This window comes from Semicossyphus pulcher, unplaced genomic scaffold (genome assembly GCF_022749685.1).
Source record: "Semicossyphus pulcher isolate SPU_LCO1_2020_fin unplaced genomic scaffold, fSemPul1.0.p SCAF_27, whole genome shotgun sequence".
Lineage (NCBI taxonomy): Eukaryota > Metazoa > Chordata > Actinopteri > Labriformes > Labridae > Semicossyphus > Semicossyphus pulcher.
Window position 1 is genome coordinate 6,351,320 of NW_027211701.1, and position 27,184 is coordinate 6,378,503.

A 27,184-nucleotide genomic window follows, 5' to 3' on the forward strand; every position below is an offset into this window, starting at 1 on the left:
GAGCCTGCTAACGTTCATACCTTTACGAAATTGTTTTTTTTAAAGCGGAGTTGCTGTTAGCAGCGTGGCAGCGGCTTTATTGTTGAATTCAGTCCGGGGCTTTATCCAGTCGCACTCAGGCTGGGTGTTATTTGTGTTTTCGGGAGCGGTTTGTTTGGAAACAGTGTGGAGGAGGGAAGAAGAAACGGTCACTCGCGAGCCCTTTACCATATGACTGCTAGGCTCACAGCCCTTTAAACCCTCCCGGTTTGAGCTCGCTTCGGCGGCTGTTGTCGGTCGTACCTTCCGTCCCCTGCCCGGTTGCTTGGGACCCTTCACCGGGGAGGACAGAGAGGGAGAGGACACTAGGTGGTGGAGGTGGAGGAGGAGGTGGCCGGAGGAGGAGGAGGTGGCGGCGGTGGCGGTGAGCTTGACTGGGAGAAAAGTTCTTCCAAAATAGCAGCCACTCGGCCCAGTGATGGGGGACTTCGCCTCCCCCGCTGCCGGACCCAACGGCAGTATCTGCATCAACAACAGCATGAACCCGGCTGCCGGGAGCGGGGTACCCGCCGGAGCGGTGGGCATACCTAAGCACAGCACAGTGGTGGAGAGGCTGAGGCAGCGGATAGAGGGTTGCCGGAGACACCACGTAAACTGCGAGAACAGGTACCAGCAAGCCCACGCCGAGCAGCTGGAGATTGAGCGGAGGGAGACGGTCAGCCTGTACCAGCGGAGTCTGGAGCAGAGGGCCAAGAAGTCAACCGGCGGCAGCGGCAGCAGCAAACAGCCGCAGAGCAAGCAGCCGGATCCGGACTCTGCCTCCTCCACGGAACAGAGGAATAACACGCTTATAGCGGTAAGGACGAGCACTCTGTCACGACAAAGACAGCTCAGAGACTCCCCCCTCACTCACATAAAAACAGAACACACACTTAAGAATACTCTCTATATCTTTAATTTCCACTTAATCTCCCTGTTTTTAAAAATCATGGACCCCCATCAGTTGCAGGCTGCACTACTACTACTTGTTCGCCACAGTGCAAACTTGTTGAAAACATGTTCACTGAGCGCAGGCAATTGCTTTGGAAACACACTTCACTTTTTCAAACCCGAGTGCCAACTAGTGCTTTTGTTTACAAAGAAACCCAGCCTCTTGTTGAAGAAAATAGTCTGCTAGAGCTTGAATGCTGCAGGATTTGAAAAATGACAAGCTGACAGCAGATATTTGATCTTTTGCAAGATCAGTGCTGCTTTATGCATAAAGAAGGGCTGAAAGTTTGGAAGGCACAGCTAATTAGTGAAGTTTTTCACCTAAGAAACTTTTGACTAACTTCTGGAGGCTGACTGCCTTTTGTTTGCATGAAAACAACTTCTCCTTTTTTGTTCTTTGTTTTTGGGTGCAGATTGTTCTGCAAGACAGGCCGCATTAACGTTACAAAATTGCTTCCTTGATCTTGGCAGTAGCATTTTGCAGCACTGTAGCGACTTGATGTTGATTTGAGATGTTACAAAGGTTAGAGCACAAAACACCTAAACACAGCCCCCCCCTCTTACTAAATGTACTCTGCCATCGCCCTTGTAGATTACTTCAAGTGGCTGCCACAGTAGTAAACATTTTTAATACTGTAACTTTATTCATAATTACCTTTCAACCTTAACACAAGTACATATGACATGACATATGTTACACGTAGGCTCTACCTCTACTGCATGTCCTTGTAAGAGTAAAGCTGTGATGCTTGAGGATATGTGCATGCTGTACGTCTAGTCGATTCACAGTCACAGTCTATTTTAAAGGGATGCTACAGTGATTTCCTGTTGGTAGGGGGCAGTGGTAACATATGGAGGATTGGTGAGTTTCTTGTGGCTTCTGTAAGGCTCTTGGTCCGGGGTCTTTTTTGTTATTTATAAGCAGCTTTGCAGATCCAACTAGTAAACAATCAGATTCTGTAATTTACAAAGAATATATCCTGATGTTTGGCTTTCGTTGCTTGCATGACAGAGATGGAGACACAGGGAAACTGTTTAGTGCTCCCTGTTCGCACCACCTCTCCTGTGGGCAGGCTCCGGTTTCCCTTTAGAAAATACCAAAGGATACATGTCGGGAATGTCAACATTGTTATCCCCTTTTGTTGCTGCAATGAGCCAGTTCCTCCTCTTTTGAAATGCAAAATCAGAACGTCTTTAATTTCGTCGGAGACCTCAGTTGTTATTTAAGAGCTATGCGAGCCTGACCAGCTACAGCCTGCGAGAGCAGCAGTGGTTTTAATAGTGTAAGACCTCCCAGCGGCCCTTGTGGACATTAAAACGAACCGCCCATTAGATGGCCGGCAACAAATGCTCAGAGAATGGAGGGATTACAGCTTAAAGACACAGTGGCATCCCTCTGCTTCTCTCCCAGTCACTGATTGTGACACCTCACATGCCTAAGCACAGCACTCAATAGCTCAATTAAAGAGATCCTGATGTTGGTATCTTTTCTTATTTTACATTGCATTATTCTGGCTTTGTTATGGCATGAATTATAGAGAATAAGAAACGCATTGTGAGAAAAGTCTGCCATCCTTTCTCTCCTCTTTAGAACAGAGCTGCAGCTAGATGGCTGTATGTAGTCACTGCAGAAGCAGGCATTCTAGGAAAGCAAAGTATGCTGTAAATGTTAACTACACACATCACATGCACACATGCATACACAAGTACCCAGAGGGCCTTTATCTGTAGGGGTTGTGTTTAAGGCAGCATGCTGTGTTGTGAAGGTGTGTTTAAAGGCTGTTTCATCACACCTGAAAGATGTGAAGGAGAATATTTGCTCATACCAGTGTGTAGTTTTATACAAAGACAATATAAGTCTAAAATGAGAAGAACAAAACAAAAAATAGTGCGTGTGCTGCTGTGCTGGTCTATTTGCAGAGTCAGTATGGCAATTGTCAGTTTGAAGAATGTCAGAAATGTCTACAAAGTACAAATAGTTAATGAGCTCCAACATTGTCTCAGTGCTAGTGTGTTAGTTGTGAGAATTGTGTATTGTCAGGTGAATGTCTGTACACTGTGATTTGGTCTAATGGTTCTCAGACACACCCACGCCATGGCAGGGGTTAGCCTATAATTATGGAAAGTGTGTGTTTATGTTTATAGGCTAACTATTAGTGAGAAAGGCAAAGAAGTCACAGAGTTTGTCTTTCCCACCATTTCTTTGACATAATTCAGGGAGTACATTAGCCAACTTCAAAACTTTCAGAAAGTTAGGGGGATCTATGATGTTATAAACTGATGTTATAAACCTGGTGCAACCACATAAAGACCCAAACTGAGTCTGGAATATCTTGCTTAAAATCACTTTCACACTTGCGAAAACAACAGGCCCCCTTTTCTGCTTTCTGTCCAAATACAAGTATGACTCTATCCCAACACTAGAACAGTCAAGGATTCACTTACACATTAAGAACACATTAAGCACTCTGAAAACTGCATGTTCCCTGGATTAGGTGCCCAACAAATGCTGTAAGTTATGACAATGGGAGAGAAAGACAGTGTCAGACTTTCAGACACTTTTGTAACAGCTGGTAATTATAGTTCCTTGAGGGATTTTGAAGGTTTATAATATACACACACACACACACACACACACACACACACACACACACACACACACACACACACACACACACACACACACATACACACACACACACACGCACACCTACAGCTTGGACTGTAACTGTCGTGGGTTTGAAGGATTTGTGAGCACTGAAAGCATCACAACAGGTACGTGTGTGCGTGTATGTGTGTGTGTGTATGTGTAGTTCCACAATAAAGCAAGGACGAACAAAAAGCATCAGCACAAAGGCACAACAACAGTGATGACAGAACAAGCAGCTCTAATGCTAACAAAGGATAATAGCATACCTATTATTCTATGTGACTTAACCTAGAAGGCAAATGGCTGATTAGCTTGTCAATTGTTTTACAAGACAACATAAATTATAGCCAAAGACAAGTCCATAATAATCATGACTTGTGCAGAACTATGTTCAGAGTTAAACCTTTAAGAAAAATAAGAGTTACTACTATGATCAAATGACTGTTATGAGCATTAGCATGCAGCTAGCTAACCTTGAGACTTTTAAAGTGAATTACAACTTATGATTTCACATCCAGATACAAACTAAAAAAACAGACTTTTAATTTGGCCAGATTCAAAATGCACATGGTTACAGCACTAATGTGCAACTATTTACAATATACTGATGCATTTCATCAGTATCAGGCAAACCAATGACAAGGGCGCTGATTTGGCTGGTACCTGCCACCACAAATAACTGACTACTACAACACACAAATATATAGCTCTTCATAACGAATGTTTAACACCTTTAAGACCTTTAAGGGTGGATATACACATGCACGTGTATGTTTCTACCGCACGGGGTGTATGTGGACACAGGAAGCATAGTTATTAATGCATTTAGGCGTTACAGTGTAGCTACAGAGCCTATGTACCGGCTAGGCTATACCATAGCTGATGTTTACCAGCTCAAAACTGTAACTACATGTCAGTGTTATGGGGAAAACAGAGATACGATGTGGGGACTGCAAGAACTGTGATTGGTTGGTTTGGGTAGTCTAAAAATTGGAGATTGCTAACGAAGCAATTCAAAGAAAAGTTCTGAATTTCTTCCTTTTCCTTTTGCAGTACATGCTAAACACTAAACTACAGCCCAAAGTGTGCCCTGTATCTATGTATCTACGTGATCTTCATCATTCACCCCTTTCATCAAGGTATAAACTTACCAGTTCAGGTATTTTAGACCCTTAGTGGGAAACTCAACACTTTTGTGCGTGCATGGTACTGAGGGATTAATCCTATATATAAATTAGCAAAACATGACTTCATTTATAGTGGTTATAGGCTAAATATTAGTACAAGGTTGGTTTGTAGGGCCATATTTGAGTAAAGGTCATCACATGTTTTTAGAGTTTAGCACTCGTTCTCTTTTTGCATTTGAGAGCGCAGTGCAAAAGCTCGGCATGAGTTTTAATCATTTCTGTCACAGTTGGTGGTCAAATCTAAGATGGACCGGACCACTCAGTCTGTAATAAGACCAGAAATCAAAAATCTTTTTTAAGTAATCCTTTACTGATAGATAGGGGTTGTCAAGAAACTCAGTAGACTTAAGTTTCATGATTTTATTTTTTTGCATATTTTATAATCTCTCAGAATGCTGTATAGATTTTGAGGTAAAAGTTAACATGCAAAGATTTTTATTTTACTGATAAAGGCAAATGTAATTCCTTTGCTCGGACTGCAAAGTGGTCAGTGTTCTGATTGCGTAATTGCATTAAAAAAAAAAACTTAGATTTGATCTATATGGAGCTTTTTTTTAATATAGTTTTCCTCGGATTAGATCAAATAGAAACACTTTGAGTATCACAATATGACACTTATCACATTGACATATTCTTACATATACAATGCTCTACTAGATATCACCTGTCTGTTTGTCTGACGTCTGACAACGCTGAGGGAACAGCTGTGAGCCTGTTGGTCATTACATGTGTTGGTAGAGAGAATTATTGATGACAATAACAGCATCCACAAAACACAACTCATCCTCTGGCTGTGCTGCATTTAAGCCTGCTGAGGTCACTGTTGTCGGAAAGACCTGTGTGTATTTTTCTTGTTTTGTCTTTAACATAATTGTCAGGAAACAGCACCAAGAAAGTAAAACTGCATGTTGAAACAGAGTGAGACACCAAAATCTGACTTTTGTTAAAGTTTTCTATCTCTCAGAAGAGGCCTGCTGTCAAACTTGATTGCGTCTGTATTCAATATCTCGACATGATGTGACACTGTGGGGCCTCGACAAACAACAGAACATGTTCACCAGTAGCTGTCATGTTTTTATAAGCAGGCAGGTTTGTTATCCTGATGGAGGCACGTACGAGCTGCTGTGAAGATCAAACCCGTGACCTTTCAGTTACAGGCATGTGTCTTTGGACTGACGGGCCACGATGTTGCTTAAAACCAGATTTGTGACTTGTACTTTTTGACAAAACATCCAGTCAGATCTGATTACCTAATCTCTAACACGTTCACAGCTGCGAGGCCGAGGTGCACGGTGAGGGGCTCGTTAGCTCCACTAAGACACAGTAGCTCAGGACAGTCTGTCTTCTGCTCTGCTCGCTCCTTGGCATCCACCTCGCCGAGGAATGTCTCACACACACACACACACACACACACACACACACACACACACACACACACACAGTGTTGTCCTGCTCAACTCTTGGCAACAGAGGCCAGAGTGTGGGCGGCTGAGTTTTCATGAATCCGAGGCCTTCCCTCTCCCTTCCTCTCCTCTCCTCTCCTCTCCTCCCTCCCTCCCTTCCTCCCCTCCCTCTGTTCACCACTTCTCCGGTTACAGCGTCAGTACAGCGCTAATGTAGTGTAGATGGGTCTTGGTGGCTATAGCATTGTTAATGTCAGCTGGGATTGTAGCCCAAGTGCTATATTTAACCCACTGAGCTGGCACAGAGCTGACACTCACACACGCAGGGCGTGACGTCGACACACACTTGTGACATCACAGACATGCTGTTTTTGACTCATAACATGCTAAATTCTCCAACTCCCTCTGCGTTTTTCCAACTCGTCACTTTCTGCTGTCATGTGCACCTTATTTAAAATTTTGCCACTCTTTTTTTTTTTTACTTCTTTTCACCCTTGTCCCTGAGTCCCTTGACACACACACACACACTGGATGTTTTTGATTTGGGGCGGCTGCGACCACATTCCCTTCCACCCACGCTTGTTCACATATTCTACAGGAACACACACATGTTCGGCACAGAACCTTGAATGAGCATGGAGCAGTTTTTCCCCAGTCTTGGCTGTAGGAACAACAGCAAATTCATGCCCAGGTTAGAAAGTTTGAGTTAACTAAATAAAAGTAGAAAGCTTAGTATACTTCCTGTATATGCATAATACTATCAATTCTGCCATGCACACACATGTCAAGCCATGTCTAACTGTTTGGAAGGCTCTACTTCCATAATCAGTGATGGCTGAACATGGTATGGCAGAAGGCCCTGCTCATGTTTCAGTGCTCAAATATTTGCTAAACTAGTTTCATGGTCTTTTTTAGTCACCTTCCTGCTAAACACTCAAGCGTTTAAGCTTCAGTCTGGGATTTCTAAGAGGTTGCATCCATGAATTTGCTCCAAAATGTGTTTCCCTATGCTGCATAATTATACATTTACAAACATTTGCACTGTGCAGCTGCCCAGTTTCTTCCACTCCTCTACACAGAGCAGCTAAACTTATTTAACTTTGGGCACTTTTGCACCGGCTGATGTGAGACAGGATGCAGGAATAAGAGAGAGCTGACATGCGACAAAGGGCATTCAAACCTACGATGACGTAGGCCCTCACTCTTCAGGCAAAACACCTGCTCGCTGGTTACAGATTCAGTTCCACTGTTATGGATTTTTCAGAATGCAGTACAATACAGGCTGTATTGTATTATCCAAAGCATGCTAATATTTGTGCAGACAATCAAGACTTATTGTGGCCAAGTGCTGGAATTATATGAACAAGCAATAATAGCCCACAGTTTACTGCACTGCACTTATGATTAAAGCTGAAGCCATTAGTCTATAACTGAGTTGATTAACAGAAACAGCACCAGCAGCCACTTTGACAACCAAATAATAGTAAAACATGCTTCACCTTCTCAGGTTCCAGCCCCTCAAAAAGCCTGATTTTCTGCTTCTTTTTGTCAACCATAACAGTGAACTGACAAATTTTCAAATCAGACTTAAATAAAACACCTGAAAATTATAAATTTGACATTTTCTTATTTTTTACTTTGCCATACACCAAAAGATTAGGCACCTGATCTAAAAAATAGTCATATCTTCAATGTTGTTTTTGCAGTTGCTGGCGCTGTCCTTGTCTTTCCATATATTTAGCAGACTGCTAGCTTGCTTCTCGGTAGCATAGCATTAAAAAGGCTTCTGAGGGGCAGTTAAGATTTTACATTATTCATACCAGAATGGTGGGAACCCATCTTTGTTCCTCTCACCCTTCATGTACTCACAGGCAGACACAAACGGCGAAACGGTGAAATATAGATGAGGTTGTTATCAGAGATGCCTAGGTGCTGTGATCCACCCCAAGTGTGTGCAAGTGTGTGAGTCAGTGTGCATATTGGCAATGCATTCTTAAATGTGTAAGTGAGTCAATGTAAATATTGGAAGTTATGTGTTAAGAATTTTATCTTCGACTGCCATGACTGAATGTTGTGAACACATTTTTGTGGCATCACCGTCATGGAGCATGTTAGTTTCATCTGTACATACCACACACACCACCACCACAGGGCTGATATAAAAGCAGCCTCAGCCTGTTCACTATGGATGTTTCTCAGCTGCTGGCACTTTGTGAGGTAAGGGACCACCAATTTGGAAATTACTTTCAAACCAAGCAGGCTTTCTAAAATAGTGTTCCTGCTAAGAGAGTTCTGACATTGACCACCCAACTTTGTTCACTACACTCTGCTATTAATAGTAGGATAATTGTAGGGCAAAAAACAGAATAGTATGTCTTATGGATGTATACACCACGGCTGCCCCTTAAAAGTAGATGATTTTAATATCAGTCCAGATGTAATGCACATTTTGCCCGGAGAATATCTGTACTTTTGTTACTGGGCAAACAGCATGCCACGAATCTCGAAATGAAGTTTTCACCAGGTTTTTCCCGGGAGCTGAATTATCCACAATGGTCTCCTCCTCTCTTAAACAAACAGATCAGGTGACCAAAACCAGTCAAACACTGAATAAAGCAATTTCATGTTACAAGTCAGTGTTTCCCGGACACGGGACAGGCTGTGAGCTGAGCTGCTGCTGGCTCATGTACAGGTTATTTCCTTGTTTATGGGTAAGAATCTCATCGTTCACTAGAGCCCTTTTACCACTGGTCAAAAAATCCACTAACACCCGCTAAAACCCGGCTTTTTTGCTGAGTGGGAAAGGCTACAATCGGCATTCAGACCCGGGTCAAATGACTTTGCGGTAGACCCGGGTAATTATTATCGCCTTGGCTCTGATCAGCATTGATGGGAACGCAAAACCTGTGTCAGCACGCTAATCTCCGCCCCCTTTCCGGCGCGCTGCTATGCTCTGTCGGTAACTTCTGCGACTCCTTGTCAGCTACAAATTCTGCCCGTCTCCGTCCAAGCAGCACTCGAAATCTCCAAATTTGTCAGCTGCGAGTTTGATAAAAAGACTGAATGAGTAATAGATACAATAAATACCTAACCACCATGACATCTTCACTGTTAACTAACCCTGTCTCCAGCGCGTTTGTCAAGCCAGACAGTGACGCAGCAGAAAAGAGACCGACAGGAGTATACTTCACTGGTAATGGGAAAAGAGACAATCGGCATCTATAAGCGGCTCTTCCCGGGTCTGAAAAACCTGTCTCTCATATTAACTGATATAGAAGTTTGGTTTGGTGCACAAGGGGATTTTGTATTGAATAGCTAAATCCAAACAAACTTCTGCCTCATGTACAGCCCTAGTAGCCTATACACATTCGCACTGGAAGCGGACCTGATTTTCATGAAACTCAAGAAACCGTCTTTGTGTATTGGCAGGAACTTGTGTCTACAGCATATTGTGTGTTTGTATGTAAGCTTGTCTGGTCAGAAGAAGTTTATGGCCAGCATTTGCTGATATCACCATCAACTGTGGGACATCAGCTGCCACCAGCCAAGTGCTAAATTTAGAGCCGTTTATTAATTTTTTTTTTTACAAAACTCAATCTTGCTTTGAATGGAACCAGTGATTTTAAGATCAAACATGGCCAATGGATAAAAAATGTGTAATGTCCTTGATTTTCAGTAATGCTTCGCACATAATTTTGACATAAAATTGATTGGGGATAAAAGCTTTTTGTTTTGTAAGGGGTTTAGAAAACACTGTTGCAAACTTAATCAATGCAATATAAGCTTATCTTATGTACGTTTAGTGTCAAATCTTAAGTCATTAGTAACTATGGCTGTGAAATAGATTAAGTGGAGTAAAAAGCACAGCGTTTCCCTATATGTACTTACTACTGTTAACCACTGGCTATAGCGATGATGGTGAGTTGTAGTTTGGTTTGGGGGAAACACAATATTTTAACACTGTCACGACCTGTGTGAGACATTTTATCTCTAGTAAGACTTCAGCTCTTTTTTCAAACACACTACACCACACACTGTAAAGAGTAATTAGTCAGTGGTGACCACTGAGGAAATATCAGCCCCCATTTACAAGTGGTTTTCAGCTTCCTGTTTGCAGCAGGTAACAGCCCATTGACCTTCCTGTTACCGGTTTGTCTGTTTAAACTCGGGGTCAGTCATGGTCCATTTAACCCCAAAGCAAACCGCCCCACCCCGAAAAACCATTTTTCTTGCACTAAATCATATATTCCTCCTCTATCCATCCCTCTTTCTACATCCATCCAAAACAAAGCGCCCTCTGCTAATTCACAGCTCCTTCTTCCTCTCTGCTTCTATTCCTCCATTTGACCTTTCATTCCTCCTCTTTATAATCTTCCTGCCCTACTTCCTTTTTGATCATTCACACCCACCTGTGCTTTCCCTTCTCCCTCCTGCTCCCTCCTGCTCCATCCCTCCCTCCATCTCCTCGCTCCATGTCTCCGGTGATCCCTGGTTGAGTCTCAGCTAGCAGGCTTAGCGCTCTAAAGCTCTCTCAACGCAGGTCGGTGGCAGGGAGAAATCCTACGCTAAGAGGGAATTACCTACCACACGGACTCCAACACACACAGGCACATTTACACACATGCTGTTAGTGTATACCCACAGACCCGTATAGACTCACACACAGTTATCTGCTTAATCTCAGGTAACAGGTTAGTTTGAACTCAACCTGACGATCGTCAAACCGTTAGCGTTCATGCGTCTCTTTGTTTATTGTGTGTCTGCGTTTTTCTGCGTCGTATTGTGCAAAATGTCGAACCCTGTATCATCTGCATCTTCCCTCCTTTGTTAAATGACATTTGTTGTTCTTTCTAGGGCTGGCCAGACCTCCCGCACCTTCCTATTGAGCCAGCGTCATGAATTTTTTATGAATGTTTGCGTGTGCAAGTGTGTGTGTGGGGCCCTCAGCTGCATCAATAGCCATTAGTGCAGCAGCCGGGGTAATTGTGCCACAGTGGCTGCAGTGAAGGAGGAAAAAAAGATCTGATAATACTGCAGAGGGCGAAAATACGGAGGAGAAGATGGAGCGAGGACACAGTGGGGCAGAGCAGGACAGTGTGAGGGAGGATATTAAATGTGTGGTCAGACAGTTAGCCACATGGTTGCTATGCTACTGTCTCATAACTGATTTAAACCAAATGATTTCAGACTGGAAGTGTTGTGGTGCTGCGGCAGTATGACAGTGATTGACTGATGACTCTTAATATTGCCTGAAAGTGCACCTGAAGGCAACACATCTGTTGGAAAACAGGGGCTCAGAGATGGATAATGTCAGAGTCAGCTTTGTTTTGCCTCACACAGTCCTGAGTCATTCGATTTGTGATCATTAAATTGCTGTTTTGTTGCTGCAAGAACATCGACTGTGGTCGGTTATTCTTGGCCTTGGCCTTCTGTGTAGGGATCTAGATGCAGCTGAAAACTCTGGAAAAGATTCTCAGAGTTAAGATAGTTTTTTATAGATGTTCTGATACCACTTTGTCCTTTCTGATACTGATCCCAGTCACTTAACTTTATTACTATCTAGTTTGACAAGTCATAACTGAAAAAAACATTAAAGCGTTTCATATGGAGGACATGTTTTTACACATCTCTTTCTGTGTCTACTGAAGAGCAATGCAGTAACTGATCTTTAACATGAATCTGCTTTACACAGTGTTTTCACTGGATTTAGTTATGTTTGCTTTGAACAGATGGATACTCTGCAGATAAATCAGAGCCTGTTAAACCTTGTAAACGATGAATATTGAAGGGATCCTAAACTAATAACAAGTGGAGCAACACCTGCCTTGTGTCAGTGGCAGCTCTGCTTGCAGCCTCTTTGGACGTACAATGTCACCGAAGCATTGAAGAAAAACACATTGTTGGTTTTTAGAGAGTTCAAGAGTAAGAGTTGGTGTGGAACATGAGTACTCAAATGTTTGATGCTTGCTGCTGTAGGATGTACTCTGATATGATCTAGTGGAACTTGATTCTTTAAGCTGTTGTGTGGAAAAAAAGGTCAGATCTGTTCAAATTTAAAGTCCCACTGACACTGGATCAAATACAGTACATGGTCTGTTTGAGCATGTCGTGTGATAAGCAGCTGGTGTCGCATTGCTCAACTTCGTAACATTAAGAATAGAAAGAGTAGAAAACAGAGATGAAATAATACAGCTGCACAGCTCCCTCATGGATATATACCTGCTGTTCTCTGCAGGCACAGCGTCCCTGTTCTATTCACCCGTACTTCTTTTGGTTCCTCATGAGTTAAGCTGTGTTTAGTGTAGCTGAATACTCCGTCAGCAGCCTGTCTGTAGATCACTTCCTGAATGGTTCCAAAAATAGCAGCAACAACGATCACAACCAAGGAAACACGCCAGCTGCTCTTTTCAAAACCACACTCACTTTCTGCCCTCTCCTCAGGCTTGAGAATCAGAAGAATTCTACTAACAGCTATAATAGTTTCTCACTATTTAGCTGAAAGTTTCTAACATAAGTCACAGAGAGGAGGGTCGAAAAGTGTTTGCAGATTTTTGTTTGTCTGTACAAGATGTTGAGTAAAGACAGTGTATAATACTATATACTGTATTTGCCTTCCAGTCTGAATGTCAGGGCAGCTCTGGTTGGAATTCATCCTCTCATAACCCTTCCATATTGCACGCAACCCATCTGTAGACTATAAAGCTACTTAGAAATACAGAGCCCTTTTGTTTGCCATAAGTGGCTCATTATCCTCGGACTGCCAATGGAAAAACTATGTTGTCTCAAATTAATAAAAAGCATTGGAAACATATCTGCCTTTTTTTAACAGCAGAACATATCTACCAGAGATGGCCAAAATATAGAGATGTGCAAAAGTCATCTCTCTACTTCATGACTTACACAGTTCTGGCTGTTTTTCATTTACTGTACTAACCAAAAGTAATGCACTTTTATTTGTATATTACCAACATAATCGTGAGACCATTTTTAGGTCTCACGTAGGGCAGTCAAAGGCTGACATACCAGGTTATAAACTGCAGGTGCAACTTACCCCAATGTTACTGCTCAGAGCAACTTCTCAGGCTGTTCATCAAGTGATGTATTGACAAACAACTATGGTCTGCTTGGGGTGGCAATAGGATGTTGCATAGGCCGAACAATTGCCAACTTTCACACATAAGACTGGGGTTTAGTCACATGTGAAACAACAGGCAACGTGGAGTTAGCATTGTAATCCACACTGTGATTGTTTCCTAAATTTCACAGTGTAGTTTCTGAGTCTAACCCTAACAAAGAAGATCTTTAAGCTTCTGTTGCATGGTACTCTTTTTATTTACCTTTCTATCTTGCTTTCTCAATGTTAAAGTGATAATCTCGAAGATCTCTTTGGCGGCACCTTTGGCGATAAACGGTAATTGCGGAAGCACACTTCCTAGATATCCAGACGGTGTTGCATGTGTGACGTCCACGGTTGGCTCTGGTTGTGACTCTTGATTTTCCTCATTGGCGGTTGCTTTCCTTTTTAGACAGTTTGCCCTCATCTGAGCGTCGAATTTGTTTCTCGTTCTTTGGATTTTCTCTTCTTTTGTTGTATCTGTAGTCATCGATCTTTTCTTTGTTTGTTCAGCCATAGTAGATTACTGTTTACTAGCTACACTTGCAGAGACCAGAAAAGCAGCCACTTAGCTCCGCCTACCCTCTCTGGCAGACCAACCATTGCTTGGTTATTGAAAATGCGTCGCTAACTGGGCGCCGCTTAGGATTTTTCCGCGAAAGTCGCCACAGACACCCAGTCCATAGTACTGCAAATACAAAGGCTTTCATCAGTGGGCCATAGGCTCAATCATCATTGTGTTACCTCATTTGGTGATAGATAGTGACTTTTATTTTTACTATTTATTTACATGAAAATCCTCAAGATTATCACTTTAACAGACGCTATCCTGTGTGTGTGTATTAGACATCAAAGGGAAGCATTGGTATTTGACGCCCAGGGTTAAAATGAGTCGGACATTTACAGGAACATGCACAAAACATTTTGCAGATTTTTTTTATGAACCATTGAATAAGGATATGTGGCAGAGTTGATTTAATTTAATTTAGTTAAACAGTAATTTTGACATTTTGGCAAACATGCTGGAGTTAGTAAAGATTAAGAACACTCATATCTGTATGTAAAGATGAAGCCACAGCCTGCTGTAGAATAGCGTATTTAAGCTTAGCTTAGCAAAAACATTGGAGGCAGCATGACTCAGTCCAAAGTGTAAAAATCCTCCTACCAGCACCTCTTAACTTTACTAATTAACATGTTGTTACTTGTGTGTTAATAACTCATTTAAGAGGTGCTGGTAGGCAGCTTATATTACCTTTGGACAGAGCCAAGTCCCCTTCTTTTCTCTCTTTATGTCAACCTAAGCTTTCCATTCAACTGCTCTGTTTCCATCTGCTTCCGTGAAGTTTGCTCTGACCTTTAAATACTCATGTCATGATTACGATGTCGAGAATGTAAACAGACGGCGCTGACTGTTGATGTAACAAGGACATATGTTGTTGTTGCTCTCTTTGCCTGTCTCTATCCTGCATCTCCTTCTATCCCATTTTCGGCCCATCCAGTCGAGGCAGATGGCTGTTCAACATGAGTCTGGTTCTGCTCGAGGTTTCTGCCTGTTAAAAGGAAGTTTTTCCTTGCCAATGTGCCGAATATTGCTAAGTGCTGCTCATGGTGATTCATGCTGGGCCTCTCTTTAAATAACATAACAAGGGGTCAGTCTAGACCTGCTCTTTTTGTAAAGTGTCTCGAGATAACGTGATTTGGCGCTATACAAATAACATTTGATTTGATTTGACTGTTGTGTTGCTGCATTCCTCCTATAAATAGGGACCATTCTGGACTAAAGTGCAGATGCTCAAGATGATATTATGTAGTTTGATAGTAATATCTGAAACTTATGACCTGCTAATGAAAAGGAAAAGTTTAATTTCAGTTTGGAACATATATGAATCTGTATCTGTCATTGAGAAATGTTGTCTTTGTCCCCGCCTCTCCTAATCTGTCTCTGTTATCTCTGACACTCTCTGTGTCCTGACTTTACTCTCCTTCTTGTTCTTTCTTCCAGACACGTACTGCCTCGTCTTCTCTTGTTTATTCCTTCACCTTTCTGTCTCACTTCTTCACCTCCTCTCCTCATCCTCAGCCCAGTCTTTCTGCCTGTCAGCCTTTTGCATATCCCCAATATCTTGTCAACCTCTGCTCTTTGTACCACTCTTTCTCCTTCCCTGTCTCTCTCTGTCTTCCTTTCTCCTTGGACGCGGACGGGGGGGAGACACGATCAGGCAGATGTTTACCCTCCTCTCTGCTGTCACAAACTGTTCACTTCAGTGTGTCATGTAAAGCACTGGGACTCACAAGACGAGTGCGGAGTAGCAAAAATAGCCAAGAAAAACTACATTTCCCTGAAGAATTTGAGCAGATTTGGGTCAGACGTTGTATGATTTTTGTCAAACAGGCTTTGTGGAGTTAGCAGCTTAAAGCTCAGCTGAAACCCTTTAGCGATAAAGCCCTAAAAGTCTCTCGTCTGTGAAAAGTTGTAACAGTTTGAAAAGGCGGCACTTCCTCTGAAAGCAGGGAAGAGCAGTGATTATGCTTTTTTCAAGCTCGGTAATTGTCACTTTTCCTGTTCGAGTGTGGGATTTTTGCTTTATTTTTGGCTTGGTGACAGTTAAGGAGCCATTGAGTTTTTTAATGGATAGTTAATGACTGCCGCACAAAACACAACAAAGAGAGCCCCTCGAGGATCCGAACCGTCAGCCAACGGAGGTCCCTGGAGAGAAGGAAAAGTCCTAATCTTTGTTATGAGCCTTTACTAAATATTTTGGAACATTAACAGTGTATTTTCCACACCATCGCTTTTCCGGTTCATTACACCTGTGTGCTAAGTAAAGGGGGAAAAAACAACAGTATGCTTTCAGTATTCAGACAGACACACACAAAGAGAGATGCTCTTGCTTTCATGTCTGAAGCTGTGCTGGAGTCTCTGCGAATGGACCCTCTAGGTTAGATGACAGGACTGTTCAACACCTACTCAGCAAGGGCGGCTCAGTCTGAAATCAGACATGGCAACGACAAGCAGCCACAATGTAAAGCAGCATTCAGAAATATACAGCTGATAACGGGGATGATTCTTGTGCGGAGTGTCTGAAAGTAGCTGCTGATAATGTCATCATATTTAAATGTTTGAGCTGTCATGTTGTGATCAGCCCTTAAAGGACATGTTGGGAATTTAATCCACCAACCTGTTTCAGTCACAATACCATACCAGGTCTCATACCGGAAGAATTTATTTTATGCTAAAGTTTATAATTTATGACCTAGCTAGCGCTGGACTTAACTCAGAATGTTGTCAGTTGAATCAAATTTAATGTTCAATAACAATCTTCAACAATCGTTCCATTTCTTCCTCCTCAGCCGACACGAGTCTCATTCTTTACCTGTAAGACGCATAGTTATCACAGTTCTGGCGACCCACCATCAAAAGTCAATGTTTTCACTCATCCAGTGATAAATCAGCTGTGTGGCACAGGGTTTGTGCAACACTTAGGCTAAAAACTTTTCAATCAGCCTCAGCCTCAGCCTCAACATGCATATAGTGATAATTGGCACATGCTACTAAGCTAAACTAGGATATTGTACTGCTGCAAACATTAAGGGTCAAACACAGGGTCTTAGGCTTGTTTCATTCATGAACCAGTTCTCTATAGATATTCCAGAATATGCACTCTATCAAATCTGTGGTCAAAACTATTTGTAAGTGTAAGTTAAATGTGACCTCTGACCTCTGGATCCTTCCTGTCTTGTTCCAGCATCATGATCAGGTTTCAGTATAGACAGTGCCGAAGTGTTGCTGCAGCTGATTTATAGTTCTATTTAGACTCTACCTGCTCTCTCTCTCTCTCTTAGCGTAAAACTAGATTACCTGTGTTGTACATTTGTTCCCCATATGAGGTAATCACATTTACATTCAATGGATGTGGCTTTGTTAGCAGAGTAAGAGCTATTGCATCTTACTGGAGTGGCGAAGATACTTCTGGAAGAGAAAAAGGTGTTTGTGAGCTCATTAAACATGGGTAGACAAGAATCTGAAGACGTGTGCTAAACCAGATATTGACCCCTTATAAACCAAATGTACTCTGCACATTTGGAAAGGTCTCAGCAGCTTCCACTGCTTTCAACATGAGTGGTCAGGACAGACACAGGTCTGCAGCCTTGTATGCTCTCTCTGCAGCATAATTTGCACTGATCACACTTCAGAGCGCTGAGCCTCAAAACTTCTTGAGGTTTGTTCTGCAGAAACATTATACAGAGTGTGACCACATCTTCCAGCCTCTGCAATCATTTGTTGATCAATTTTAAGAACAGAGGCAAAAGCAGCTTTTTGGTTTTCATGTTATTTTGTGTGTTTTTTAAAATTGATTAATTCCAGGTAAATAACACACATAATACATACAGTAATACGATGACATGAATAAAGTAAATAAAAAAGATTGACCACTATATTAACTGAATAACACAGGAGTGTTTTTGCAGTTTTTATTCAATCACACTTTTTAGAGCAAATTTTTACCCCGTTTATTTGTGTTGTCAATAGTTTCTAGCAATTATTTTAGCCACAAGAAATTGGCTTTGCATTTCTTGCAAAAATGATATTCATTGAGCCATAAATGTAAATGTTTAATTCCACAGCATCATATTTCTTGTGGTATTTTGTGGTGTGTCACCATGTTGATCTGTGACTCTCAGTTTGACAAAGTTGTGGTAAAGCCACACAAACAAAAAGAATGTTGTAGCTGATGAAATGTGACTCCACTGTTCGTGAGAATTCTCTGTCCTGAAGAGGGAAAGAGAGCAGGTAAAGGAAACCGAGTCGGGGATCCGGCAAAGAAATGGCACGCAGCCCGATGTGGTACAGCTGCACGTACACATGAGCTTCCCATTAGCCCCCTCTCTCTCTCACACTCTCTCCCGTCTCTCTCTTTCATTTTGTCTGTCTGTCTGTCTCTCTCTCTCTTTCTCTCCCACTCTCTGTCTCTCTCTCTCGTTTTGTCTCTCTCTCTCTCTCCCTCACTCTCTGTCTCTCTCTTGTTTTGTCTGTCTCTCTCTCTCATTCTCCGGCTTTGTCTGTTTGTGTGTCTCTCTCTCTCCCTCTCCCCCTCCTCCCGAGTGGCTGTTTTTTGTGGATTGTTCTCCCGTCGTTGTCATAGCGACTGTGATGCAGACAGCCCGAACAGGCTGCCTGTCTGCTTGGATATGTCAAGTGTGTGTGTGTGTGTGTGTGTGTGTGTGTCTGATAAAACGCCAGAGTGCTCTCGGCTCAGAGAGGAAGTGTTTGGAGAATTATGTAATGTCCTCTTTTTTAAAAAGGGGGAAAAAGTTAAGAAGAAGAAATGTGTCCGTCTGTTTGTCTCTGTGTCTGCAGATTGCTCACTATACCAGGGGATGTGGTGTTTATGAGCACCATGCTTATTGGCTCATTGTTGATATTTAGTCTTCACTGATTCTTTACTGTTTCTCATGTAAGTAGGACACAGTTTTACTCACAAGAACAAGAACACACAGTTAAACACACTCACACACACACACACACACACTGTCAGGCTGTGGGGGGGTTGACGCGAGGCTCTTTCCTGTGTGTAAAGTTTCCACTGAAGCTGTGGGCTCCGGGCCAAGAGCCACCCTGTATAGACGGAGGGAGGGGAGGTAGAGGAGGGAGTGTAAGAGGGCATAAAGGAGGAGGAGAACAGTGGGATGGGATGGGAGGAGAAAGGGAAAGAGTGGAGGGAAGAGGGAGAGGGTGGGATGGACTTGATGGTGGAGAGGGAAAGGGGGGTTGGGCTCAGTGCCAAATGGGAGGTGTGTGAATCCTTGTGACGCTGCCATTCTCCCGCAGAGAGCCCTCTTATTGGACAACATAAGGGGGTCTATAAATAGGCCCCTAATCTGCGAAAGAGAGGGCTAAAAATAGAGGTAGAGAGACACAAACAGACATAGAGAGAGAGAGAGAGAGAGAGAGAGCGAGAGAGAGAGAGGTATTGTTGAACAGTTAGATAATATGGAGTTTCAAAGAGTTGTGAACAGAGCAAGAAAGTTTTTTAAAGTCTGACAAAATGAATGAGAATTGAGAATTTCATGATCAAGGTCCAGAAATAAAAAATGTATGCAAAGTGAAAACTCATCCCAAAGCTTTTCAAAATAAATGCGCTTCCTTTCCGCAATCTCCAGTTTCCTTTACACAAGCACAGCAACAAACTCTTCCACCAAAGCTAATCCAACATGTGACTCTTGTGTTGCCTTTATTTTTGATAACTGTCATGTGATATTGGCGCTGCAAACAGAGGCCGTTTGTAAACTCTTTCTCGGTGGTGCATTCGAGGACGCTCTGATATCTGATTGAGAGGCTGCTGCTGACGAAAATTGCTTTTTAATTTTAAAGGTTGCAACAATTGAATCCAGATAATGATCAGTTTGATTTCGATTTTTTTCAACAAATGAATTCAAATTCAATTTCCCATTCTTTCTGCATTATATTTGTACTATCTTCTTCCAAAAAGAGATTGCAGCTTCAGGCTTATTAACTGTTGCTTGTTGATAATTTGTAAACACATGTAAGCTCCAAAAGCTGATTATGAAAATTGATTTTCAGGGACTTTGAATATTTCTTAACTTTATTGACAATCATTAAAAGGTTAGACACACAATACACAGTTAAATGATTTACTTTAAAATGGGCCCTTACTTGGATGGTCCAGGGTCGGGGTTCAGGGTTATATGGAACTCATAGTGTCAATATAGTGATCTTTTGAAGTGAAGGGTTGCTAATTGGAGTTTTACGCCGTCACTGCTTGATGAACATATTATATCTCTGGCGACAAAGAATGGATGGACCTGCGTCTAGCATGTTTAGTGGCTCTAGAAGATTTGTTGTTAGAAGTTGAAAAGTGGCTGGTTATCTAAAATCTATAGTCTTTATTTTCAATGTTATTTCCATGCATATGCAAGAGTTGACAGTTTGTGATTTTTTATTGTGGTGATACTATGAGAAAATTCATAATTTTTAATCATGTTTTTTTAAAAATCATTGCACATGGAGCGGCTGTGGCTCAGTGGTAGAGTCGGTCGTCTTTCAATCGGAAGGTCTAGGTTCGATTCCCAGCTCCCTCAGTCTACATGTCATGTCAAGTGTCCTTGGGCAAGACACTGAACCCCAAATTGCTCGTATGAATGTGAGGGGTGAATGTGACATGTAGTGTAAAAGCAGCTTTGAATGGTTGCAAAGATTAGAAAAGTGCTTTATAATATATATAATATATATTTATATATTTACAGTCCATTTACATGAACATATCTGTAATTTTGCAGAAGCACACCCTTCTCCTTTTAGTGTGCTCATCATCACCCTTTCTCCTCGTCTTGTTCTCTCCTCCTCCTCTGATGTCAGGATGTTCCCAACACTCCAAGGACCCACTCTCTTCATACACTGGCTGAATGTTGTGTTGATGTGTACGTCAGGGCAAATGATCGCATGTGATGACAGGCCGAGATCGTATCAAGAGATTAAAAACAAGCAAGGGTTGTGACGGTCATCAGTTCGGAGTTACTGTAGCACTCTGTATTACTTTTCTTTAATTTAACCATTTCATGTAGCCCGGCTGACTTCTGAGTGGAAGCTTCGGCTCCCCTCCAAGAAGCTGTGGTGTAAAAGTGAAAACAGCAAGAAGCCAGTGAGAAGTTCCACCCTGATCTTCAACTCTTTAGATAAACTTTTTCATGTCTTCTAATCCCCTCTTCTCCAACACTCCCCTCTCCCACTCCTTCATAGCCTCCTGAAGTCTCTAATTATGTTCACTTGCCGAGTGAGTCGGGAGGGTGGGAGTGCGTATGTCTTAGAGTGTGTGTGTGTGTACTCTACAGTTGCCCGCATGTTTAAGCCTGTAATTAGTGCTCTTTAGGATGACAAAATTCTGAGAAAATGTTAAAAGGAGTAGGCCTAGGCGTGTGCATGAACGTGCACACCGGCGGAGAGCAGGGAAAAGAGGGATGGGGTGGGGGAGCACAACAGTTCTCTTTAAAAGTAATCCTTTTCTTTGCACAAGCTCTGGGAGAAAGGCCATGCATGAAAATGTTGCAGTGGGGAAAAAACGTAATCATTTGTCATAAATTAGTGCTCGTCTGTGTGTTGGTCAGAACTTCAAAGTAACAAACTGGTTAGTTACAGAGAAAGTGGTGGACTTTCTGAGAGTTTGAGTATAATGAGACTATATTTAAAGTTGTGTGTGTGAGCGTGTGTGTTTCAGAAAGTGACTCATCATTTGTATGTGTGCACCAACAGTAACCCAACACCCAAACCAACAGGGTAAAGGACTAGAGCGACACTCATTCTCTCTATCTCTGGCTGGGTTGGCCTTTTTTTTACGTACTCATGGGTGCTCATTGTTTGCTTTTGTATATCTGCCTTTTCTTTATTGTTTTTATTTTTATTTTTATCTCCTTCTTTCCTTTTGGTGTTTCCTCTTTGCCTCTCTCATCCCTTTAAAATTTCTTACATACTTTCACAACACGTCCTTCAGCCTCTCTGTGCAGCCTCTGTCTCTGTAGTCGTGTGTCACACCGTCTCAACACCAACAGGATTGTGTCTCAGTTTTGTCACAGAGGGAGTGAAACCACGTCGTCACTTCCCCCTGAGCTGCAGTTCATGTGAGGTCACCCCGCCTCCGTTGTGGCTCCAACACTGTGTTCGGTTGCACTGAGTGAGCAGGTGCAGTCTACGCATAGCCTGTAACGGGCTGCACTGTGTAGCTAATGGTGTGTGTGTGTGTGAAGTCAATTACCCTCTGGTTTTGATTTTCACACATTTGGATTTTATGTTGTTAGACTGATCTGGTTTTTGTTAACAGGTGGATTTTATTTCTTTCAAGCAAGGTCTTTATTTTAATGAAACAGCGCATTACTGCAGATTAAATACATTTTATTTTGTGCAGATATATTATTTTTGTCCATTTGTGCAATGGTGTGAAAATCGTGTGTATGACGACTTCTTTCTGTCCAACATTACAGTGGATTTCATCTTGTAGTTGTGTTAATACATTAACACAAAAAGTCCTTCCTCTTTTCTTTGTAAATTTGTAACTAAGCTAAGTGTGTGTCTGCGTTTGTCAGGGTCAGTGTGTCAGGGATATCGAGACAAGAAAAGGAACTCTCTTGAGGGTATAGCTTTGGTTATTTGAAATGGGACTTTACGAGGTACTTATTAATAAAGAGTTTATTACCTACAGTAGCAGGTCGTCAGCACATGGAAGCTATGACGGGGGCTCTTTCATGAATACCTCTGCACTTTGTGATATTGAAGCTATTGATGATGATGACATTGAGGATGTTGCTGATGTTGATTAGGATACTCATGATGATGATGACGACTATATTGACCTTGTTGATGTTGTTGATGATGATTTAAAAAACAAACAAGCAAACCAAAAAAAAAACTTGAAGCTGTTTGTTGGCACTTACTGACTTTGTTCCCTCCTGTCTTGGTCGTTGCTTGTGTTGTATTAACTCTCAGATGTACGTCGCTTCGGACAAAAGCATCTGCTAAATGCAACTGTAACATTGTATATTTGCAATATTTTCAACTATTCACCTTGATGTCGACATTCGGACATATAGCCCCACTTGTAAAAACTAAATTATCCCTTTAAGTCAAAAATGAAAACTGTTAACCCAGTGTGAGGGCCAAATCTTCATTTTACAATACTGTATTTATGTTGTTACTTTTAGTCACACTGTTTGACTTTTACTCTCTGTGTGTTCAGCTGTCAGTGCCATTTTTCATAGGGCACATGTTTGTACAATAACTATATTTTATACATGCAACAGGAGGAAAAGAACGCTAATGTGTTTATTAGTCTATACTCTCATTTTGTGCCGACAAGCTAAAAAATCATCTTATGCAGCAATGCAGGTTTCAGTTGCCACTGAGCTTGTAAGTATCATAAATGAATGAGAGGTTGTCTTCAAAGACTTTCAAGGCCTGATATGATGATGTTTTGTATAATTTCATGATATTTGAAGAGACATTTTTGCAGTTAGAAGAAAGAGAACTCAACCTGAATGTGTCCATAATAGTTTTTCAAATGCTGTACCAAACATCTGCACTGGAATGTTTGGTCAGATTTGTTATCTATCAGATAGTTCCTGATCTTTTTCTTCTTTAATTCATGCAAAGGATCTGAGAACTTCAGCTTCTGGTGTTAAATTAATCTCATGTTTTGAAGAGAGACTTGTTTGTGTTTTTTAAGGAGAAGTTTTGTTTGCCATCTAACATTTAGAGAAAAGTTTAAAATGACAATGACACCCAGCCCTAACCCAAGACAAACAGGCTGACTAGTGTCGTATTAACATATCAGAAAGGTGAGTGAGGTAAAGTCAAGGTTGTTCAAGACGACCGATCCTGCTTTTTATTAAGAGGTTGAACCTGGAGAGTCGACCTCTCTCCTCTTCCTCAGACTCTCTGTCTCGCCCTCTCCGCTTTCCCTCTCTGACTGTCATTCCACATTTATGACTGGCCTGTGATGTGTACCCAAGACAGATGGGGCACAGCAAGATGGCCGCTGTTGCCCTGGTAACAGGATGGAGAGCGGGAGAAAAGAGTGAGAGATCTTTTTTTTTTCTTTTTGGTTGGATGTTCAGGTTATCGGGAAGATACAGAAATAATGTGAAGAGGGCAGCAGGGACACAGAGAGCCTGTCAGTGCTTCAGTTTGCCTGCAGCTGCAGTCTGGACATTCAGCACTAAAAGTCCAATTAGTGTTGATTGTCAATATCTTCTAATAATCTATATTTCCTGTCTGTACAGTGGATGTCTTGCTTGTTGGTATTTGAAATCAGAATAGACTATTAGTTCATCAGTGATTTGAAACCAACTCCGAGATTTATCATCCACTGACATCATGTGTCTTTGGAACTCCAGGACTGTGTGTGTGTGTGTGTGTGTGTGTGTGTTTTTCAGTATGTGTAAGGGAGCATGGGTTGTGGTCTTTTGCTGTCTGTCTTGATGCGGTGCTGGATTAGCGGGGTTACATAATGCGCTCTGAGCTTCAAGCAGCATACGCTAAGAGGATTAGCACAAGTCTACTAAAGACACTGGTCCACAGACACACTTGCACACACACAGCGATACAGTGCGCAGTTCTACGCTACAATATAGTGTCCACCTGCATAGTGTGTGCAACTACAAACAGAGATGCCTCTCTTGTACACAACCTGAGTCATTTGTTTGGGCTCACACAGACTCTACAAATTAGTGACAGTCACACACACACACACAGGACACCTTTGACTTTTGTTATGTAATAGTGGACTTCTTATCTCATCTTTGCGGTTCTTCAGAGGGCAACAAAACTTTGTTTTTTATGCATCAACCACATCGACCAATGGTTAACCAAAGCTTTAGCCTCTAAATCTGAGACAGTTCACAGTGAACAAGGAGCAGTGATATAATTTTTGGTTACCCAAAAGTAACTGTTGCCACGTAAACTAACCGCTAAGTAAACCACCAAGCTTTCATGTTAAAAGTTTTATTCTTTTAAACCAAAATGACTGTAGTTCAGAGGATTGGCTTGCCTGCTGCACAATATAACTGCACAAAAGCAGCTAGCATAGGTAACGAGGTCAGCAGGGCCTGTAATTAGTTATTCAGTGAGTTAAATGCTGCAAGTCAAGGTCACATGACAGGAGCGTGACAAATCAGGGAAGGACAAGTCTTGAGTGACCCAATCAAATGTGGTTGCATCAGTTTGCAAAAGTTCAGTTTCAGCACGTACACAGTCAAACACACCCTCAGAGTTTTCAGACTAAAATGGGATGAGCAGCGTTTCCAAAAGCATTATGAAATGCTGGAGTAGTTGACACAGGTGACTTGAAATTGCAGTCTTCTTCTTCTCCTTTAAACGACCAGTTTGCTGATTTTCAACCTCAGTCCTATCATGCTATTATGGGGAGCTAATGCCATTATGGTAGGAAATAAATGCAATTTCTCTCTGTGCCTTTGGAGGACGCTATCCGCTTCTACAATGGGCCCTGGAAAAGCTCCTCTGGACTACGTGAAACATGTCATCTGGCGGAGGCCAGAGAGTTTGCCAAACTACATTTCCTCAATGTAGGACACCCGCCTCTGATGTCATGTCTCGTTCAAAATTGTCAGGTTTGAAATGTAGACTGTAGACTGTAGAAAGTTTTTTTTTTGTAGACGAGTCACTGGTATATTTTCGTCGTATTTCAGATTCTGTACCACTCTGAGCCATTGCCTGCAGCAAAGCGGTAGTATTTCACTCCAGCGTCTCTTGCTGGGCCGTTCCCTTCAGAGGGAGGGGCGCAATGCACGCTGGGTGTTGCAGGAATGTAGAATGGGCGAAACCACAAGCTATTTCACCGCAACTTTCTCCACAGCTATGCCGCCAATTTAAAATATTATTGCTTTTATCGATTACAGAGAACACCAGCTTTGACTGACAGTGGCTTTTTCCAGGGGTGAATTGCTCCTTTAAAATAGTCTATTACTTTACTGCTATCGCCCTCTGCAGAAATCATACTGTGTCACCTCATCATATTGGATGGAGCATCAGTATGAATTTAAGACACAAACCATATGAGGACCTGCTCATCCCAACATGTCTACGTAACGAGTGAACATAAACCTCACAGGGAATCTTAAACTCCACAGACGGGTTACTCTGCCTCTGTGCTAATCTGTTTATGGCCTGTATGCATTGTCCCTCTTTTATTATCTTGCTCTCGCCCCAACACACACACTCATACACAAATACAACAAATCCTGCATTGTTTCATGTCCTATGATCTGTTGTACTTGTTTATGCTAATTTGATCAGATATTTAGCTTATTTGCACACATTGACATTTGCACATGTTTGCACATTTACATGCACACCTGCATGCAGGAGGACAGGTGTACTTTAAATACTGTAAGTTTCCCTGTTGCTGTTGCCTTCACCATGGCAACCAGACCTCTGAACTTGTTTAATCAGAGTCATCCCTCTGCCCTCATGGCCTGGTCTTTGGGGAACATGTGGAGGCCTTGAAAAGAGACAGGCAGATTATGTGTGTTTGTGTGTTAGCTGTGCGTGTAGCACTTTTGCCAACAAGACTTAGTGTTAGATCATGTTGTGATTGGACATGATGAGTGTGTGTGCTGGTTGGCCTCCACCTGCCTTCACTCAGAGAGGAATTCATTATAGCTAGAAATCTACTTGAAAAGAGCTCTCCTAATTTAGCTTTTCAACAATTTTTTCAAATGAGATAATCCACTTACATATATGTATGGTAAAGATAAAACTACAGCCAGCAGTTTGGCTTAGCGAAAATACTGGTAGCAAAGGAAAACTGTTAGCCCATGTCCTTTTAAAGTTAACTTAATCATAGTTAAGTTCAGTAATTTACACCTGATATCTTGTTTGTTGAAGGTGTACAAATATGTGTGTGTAGAAATGACATGTTGTGGTTTTACAGGGAGTCATGTGTGGGACTATTTTTTTGTCCAATGCAGTTACTTCCTGGCCTGCCAGTCATACTCTGGCCCCTGGATGCATTTATTATGTGTGCAACCAAGTGCACGCCATAATTGACTGTCAGAGACAGTGTGAAAAAGGGTGCTGTTATTCAAATATCCAAATAATACCACGCCTCCTCTCTCTCCATGATGGCTTATTTTCACTCCACCAATTAAATATGGCCGAACTTATTCTGAGCTACCATAACCTGACCCCTACACTGATGACAGGGCTAATATCTCTCTTTATGCTAAGCTAAGGCTACTAGCTGCTGACTGTAGCTTTAAAATATGGAGACATGCGATTGGTACCAATGTGACTCTGCAAATTGTGTTGCAATACTCCTTTAGGTCCAGTACCTTG

General features: G+C 42.0%; 1 protein-coding gene across 1 annotated transcript in view; it reads left to right on the forward strand.

The window, feature by feature from the left end:
- The first annotated feature begins 416 nt into the window (after positions 1-416).
- Positions 417-27,184, forward strand: part of maml3 (mastermind-like transcriptional coactivator 3) — a 106,382-nt gene continuing 79,614 nt past the window's right edge. Inside the window, exon 1 of the mRNA XM_069676869.1 lies at positions 417-835. Within this exon, the coding sequence (XP_069532970.1) occupies positions 458-835 (378 nt within the window). The 5' untranslated portion in view covers positions 417-457. The remainder of the gene's footprint in view (positions 836-27,184) is intronic.